The 5,612-nt window shown below is 37.3% G+C and overlaps 1 protein-coding gene across 1 annotated transcript; it reads left to right on the top strand.

The window, feature by feature from the left end:
• Positions 1–863: 863 nt before the first annotated feature.
• LOC149108889 (carbohydrate sulfotransferase 13-like) lies at positions 864–5,212 on the top strand. Its single transcript, XM_089294552.1, has 3 exons — positions 864–1,093; positions 2,155–2,228; positions 3,582–5,212. The coding sequence occupies exons 1-3, from the start codon at positions 973–975 to the stop codon at positions 3,873–3,875; spliced, it is 489 nt and encodes a 162-aa protein (XP_089150678.1). The 5' UTR covers positions 864–972; the 3' UTR covers positions 3,876–5,212.
• Positions 5,213–5,612: the final 400 nt, after the last annotated feature.

The following is a 5,612-nucleotide window of genomic DNA, read 5'->3' as shown; positions in this document are numbered from 1 at the left end:
TTTTATTTGAAACGGGAAGCCATTTTGTTTTTCTTCGGCTGCTCGGAGGTGAATAGTACTTGGCTAATCACCTCCGAGCTAGCCAATCAGCGTGCGCGAAAAGTACTATTCACTAGTGTGGTATATACTAGTCCAGGATAGTCTTGGACAGTCTTGGACAGGTTCGGAGGTCCTCTGCATATTTTGGAAATCATCGGACTTGAACTCAGTTCCTTATCTTAACAGATTTGCCGTTTAGTTTTGTATGAAAGTTCATCGGTAAACTGGTAGATGCGGGTAACATTGTCAAGTTCGCGAAAACCGGCTGTAAGATAAAGATCACACAATTCCAATAACAATGCCAAATCCGAATCTCTTTGATCGAGTCTCGTCCGAAGAAAGAAATTAAGTGTTTAAAATTAACACTAACATCACGACCCTAGCTGACCAAAGATCTATGATCCGAACTTCCTAACTGAGGATCCACAATCCGACCTTCAAAACAGGTAGAGTCCAGAGTCCAGGCCAAATTTCACAGCTGATCCGCGATCCGCCCTATTTTCGAAATCCGCCAATCCGTTCAATTTATCGCAAAAGTCCGTAATCTGTTGGCTTTTTTAAGCCAAATCTGTCGATCCACAAACCTCTTCACCCCCCTCACGGTTTAAATAATCGACTTGATTTACCGACTTCACTTAGATGGAAACAACCTTGGAAAAAACACCCTCTTGACATAACTTACTGAGCGAGTATTTATAAAATGAATGAATGAATGGTAACACTTTCAATCCACCCAACTTTTGAAATAACTAAAGAACTATTTGTCTCTTTGTGTATACAGCCTAAAATTAAAAGCCTTTCAACATACTTCTGAATTTGCATAACTTGACTGGGAGCGTCAAGCAAGACAGTTTAATTATTCTAAGGCATTGAACCGATGTAGATATAGAATTCAAGAGTTAATTTTTTTCGAGTTCACGTCTGGAGTAAATCATGAACATTTGGATGCGAAAAAATCTGGGAAAGCTGCTTGGCATTTTCGGTCTTGCCCTTTTGTTAGTCTATACTACATACAAAGCCGGGTTTGAAGCAATGCCAACGAGTGACAAAGAAGGTAAGACTCGAGTGCCTGATTTACCAATCATAGTTATATGCATCTACTGCGTTTGTTCCGTGAGTTCTTCTGTCTTCTAGTATTTAGGCGAAACGTATGCTAAGTAAAAATGTGTTATGTTACTGGAATCTCATACGAATTCATAGTAACAACTGATTTACTATGACAATCTAAGATTTTCATTACTGAAGTCTTGACTTTGAACTATATTTGTGACCTTCCCGCGTTTACAATGAATTAGAGATCTAGAGTGAACTGTTTACGTGGAACTGGTCTCCTAAGAGTACAACTAACGAAGGAAACCTCTATTAGTTTCGCTTGCTATTTCCATGTTGTTTGCACTCTGCTGCTGATTGACAATAACAACTGATTTGATGTGAAGTTTATATGAAATAATTCATATATGAACTGCGGTAGCAGATGAAAGTGAAGAATCATCATCGCAGTAAATTTTCAATTTAAGCAATTGGAAAGAAGAGGCCTGAAGAAATCAGGGCTTCAACGGGATTCGAACCCCTGACCTACGCGATACCGGTGCGATGCTCTACCAACTGAGCTATGAAGCCACACACATTGGGAGCGAGGTCAATGAAAAAAAAAAAATTACTGCGATGATCATACTTCACTTTCATCTACTACAGCAGTTCATATATGAATTATGTCATATAAACTTCACATCATTTCACTTCTCACGGGAAGATATGAACTCAAATAATTGATCTCGCTCCCAATGTGTGGCTTCATAGCTCAGTTGGTAGAGCATCGCATCGGTATCGCCGAGGGTACGGGTTCGAATCCCGTTGAAGCCCTGATTTTGTTAGGCTTATCCTTTCCAATTGCTTAAATTGGAAAATTTACTGCGATGATTATTCTTCACTTTCAATAACTGATTTGTTATACGCTTCGAACGCAAATAAACCGAGCGAGTTGTATAATTCATGCTCGACTGCCAATAATGTGTCCTACGATACGACCTCTAATCCAGAATATTCATAAGGTTTTATGTACCCGCATATTTTAAAATTAATTAACTGTTAATAATGAATTTCCTATATTCTTAGAAAATGGGAATCTTACAGCGCCAGAAGGTTACGGTCGTACGATATCCCCGAGGGTCCATCTGTCAAGTTTACAGGTACGTTGAACAATCCAAATCAACAAACTGCGTCGAAAACAAACATCATGATGAAAAGCTGAAATCATAATGCCATATTACTGCCGAGACATGGTAATCTTTGTATGTAGTATAGACTAACAACCTTGTCCTTAAACAATTAGATTACGAGCTCGAGATTTCTAACACGCATAGAGATCGAGAGCGAATAATTGAATTTTTTTAGTATAAATCCACTAGTCGTTGAAAATTTTATCTAAATCCTCTTCACAAACACTTCGAAAACGCAAAGAAGCGTCCGTCATATACACAACAAGCGCACAGTGCTAGGTTACTCACTATCTGCAACAGAATAGTGAGTAGCGTAGCCAATCAGAGAACGGCATCCGTGATAGAACGCTAGTAGATTTATAGTAATGTCCAATAGTCTATGCGTGGAGTTGCAATATTAAGCAGACACCATCAGTGGCCTTATTATATTCGATTTGTACTTGTAATTGTTATTACAAAGCTAAACAGAATTAATACTTGATTTAAATTTAATTTAAATTGTAATTGATAGTAATTCATAGTAATTTAATAAGTTTAGGAATATAGTTTATTAGTTTATAGACGGTTTTAACATTGTTAGTTGCATTTTTCTTGATTAGGAATATTTTATTCGATCCTGTTATTCTATAATAGGCCAATTTCGACATATATTAAAATTCTAACTTAAAGAAATTTAAAATTATTCATCCTTCGACTTCAATGTGATTTCTTTTGTTTTATTCGCCCAAGCCTCGAAGGCAAATCAGAATTTTAGTATATCGAAAATAGCCTATTAGTGTTGTGAAGTGGAGTATGGCCCCCTATAAGTGAGTTTTAATTTAATTGAATTAATGCGAGTTCCCAAGGCCTTACTAAAAGACATGCTATCTGTTGGATTCCTCTTGACTCAAGAGATCCTTACGCTTCTTTTGTGCACTCCAAACTTCCTGGTATCTTCCATTCCATCACTCGATAATGCACACTAAAGGCGGTTACTACCTAGGATAATTTCTTCCTGTTTATTGTATTAGTCTTTCCACAGACAATTTTTTGGGGGGGGGTTCGAGTTTTTTTTTCATGGAGCAGGCGAGGACGGCCGCGATTTGGGCGTATTTGTCTTTTCTTTCCTCAAGGCCACCCTCCTGCGTTTGAGCTTTTTCAAATCGCCAGCGGTTAATACTTTTGCTTGCGATACGATCTGGATAAACTCAAGACAAAATAGAAGGTCTGTGAAAAGACTTTTATTATATTGTTGTGGTGTCTTACAAAGTTCTGAATCTGCAAGTTAATTCACCACCTTTCATAAAGATGCTAATGCTTTTTTTGTTCTACAAACCTTTTCAGGACTCAAGAAAACGGTTGCTGAAAAGATTTTGCAAAAAGACAGGTCACCTTAATCGCTGGTATGTTGCCCGTCACATACTGGTGGATCACAGCTCCAAATTACTGTACTGTGTTATGCCAAAATGTGCCAGTAGGCAGTTAAGAAACATGCTGTTTGCCAACAAGACCAAGGAGGAAATGGCGGTGAGGTTTTTTAAACGCTTCTCCGAACAAGAGCAAAATGCGATGCTGGCAACGTATTTCAAGTTTACATTTGTCCGCGAACCTTTAGAGCGCCTTCTTTCTGCATACTAAGACAAGTTTGTTTATCTAAGAAGCGAGGACCGTTACTACCGTGATCATCATGGTAGAGAAATTCTGAAGAACTACCGGCCGAATGCTTCCAGTCGTTCCCTTAAACAGGTCGATGACATCAAGTTCCGTGAATTTATGGAATACCTGGTAAGAAAAGGAAGCGACAAGACTACTTGGGTAATGGACCAGCACTGGGATAATTACGTGAACGTATGCGGAATGTGCGAAATAGAGTATGACTTTATAGGACATTATGAAACTATGGAACAAGATCTATCAGAGTTAATAAAGGCAGCGAGATTGTCAACTCAAAATGCGAGACGTTTTTCAGGTTACAAGCACACCCCTTCCAAGACAAAAGCTTCTTTACTTGAGTATTACTCGCAGATTCCTTTAAAATGGATCGATAGGCTAGGCCAGATATATAATGCCAGTTTTACAATGTTTGGATACAACTTCCCCGGACCTCTCAAAAGTCTTTAGAAAATAAAGCAGAGGGTACGATCACGTAACACATTGGTGTCGCAATAGGAAGGATACTCCAAAAAAATCTGAAGAAAGTTAGTTTAAAAATACTTTGAATGTATTTAAGGACATTCGTGCCCACTGCTCATTCTTGCTGCGCACGCAATTCATGTCGCAACGTTAAGCGACGTCATACATCAAGTGTACACGCTAAAGAAGAAATACACAGTAATCAAGTATAGGGCTCGACATTGAGTGCGCTAACCTCCCCCGCAATTTACTCTCTTAAATAATCGGTAACCCCCTCTTTTCTTTTAAAAGATCACTTCCTTTACTAATTATCTCCATTGAAACAAACAAACAAACAAACAAACAAACAAACAAACAAACAACAAAAACATACAGAAATCTGTACTTTTGAAGTTACAAATATTTTGCCTTTTCTTCTCTCGTTTAGCTAACGTTTTGTTCGAATGTGGACGAGCAAGGCTGATATGTATTTTTTTCAAGGCCTGTTCCACCACAAGGAACAACGTAAGCTGCAAAACTTTGTTGTGATGAATTGACTACGTTAACCTGATCTAATCAGGCTAATGTAGCGTCTTTTATTGCTGATAGTCGTACGCTAAGATCGTTGTAAAATAACAAAAGCTTCAAAAAACGCAAGGTGTTCAATGTAACTTATTTTGAAAAAAAAAAAAAGAAAAAAACACTTTGTCCCCCTTCCCCTCATTTTTTTTACTTTCTGGTAAAAGTCAAACACTGATATTTGCCTTGCTACATGGCAAGTTTATAAGTAACTCTGTTCGTGGGAAGAAATTAGGCGCGAACGTCCTTACAAAAGAAAAGCGTAGAAAGGGAAGGATGACAAATAGAAAAAAATAAATAAATAAATAAAAACCAAATAAAAGAGGACAAATCGCAACGCAAAACTACAGTAAATAAAAACAAAAAACAAAGGAGTTTTCGAAGGCTTATTATTTTAGTGTTTCTAAGTTTCTCAAAATTACTAAGATATAATATATGTTTTGCATTGAATTGAAATATATTCCCGTATAGATGAGACACTGGTTGCAAACTATCCTGAGCTCATTTGTAATAAAGTAGTCATATTCATCAATAATTCCTGAAGGTAAAACAAAAAAATTCAAAATTAGCATATTAAAGGCAAAATAATCTTTACATGGATTTCTATTCCAAAGAAATAGTTCTTATCCCTAAAATAACTTTAATAAGCTGACCCATCAGCAAGTCCTATTGAAAATTATCTTT

Source organism: Orbicella faveolata, unplaced genomic scaffold (assembly GCF_042242905.1).
Source record: "Orbicella faveolata isolate gen_17 unplaced genomic scaffold, um_ofav_v1 contig_25, whole genome shotgun sequence".
Lineage (NCBI taxonomy): Eukaryota > Metazoa > Cnidaria > Anthozoa > Scleractinia > Merulinidae > Orbicella > Orbicella faveolata.
This window is presented reverse-complemented; position numbering and strand designations above follow the sequence as displayed.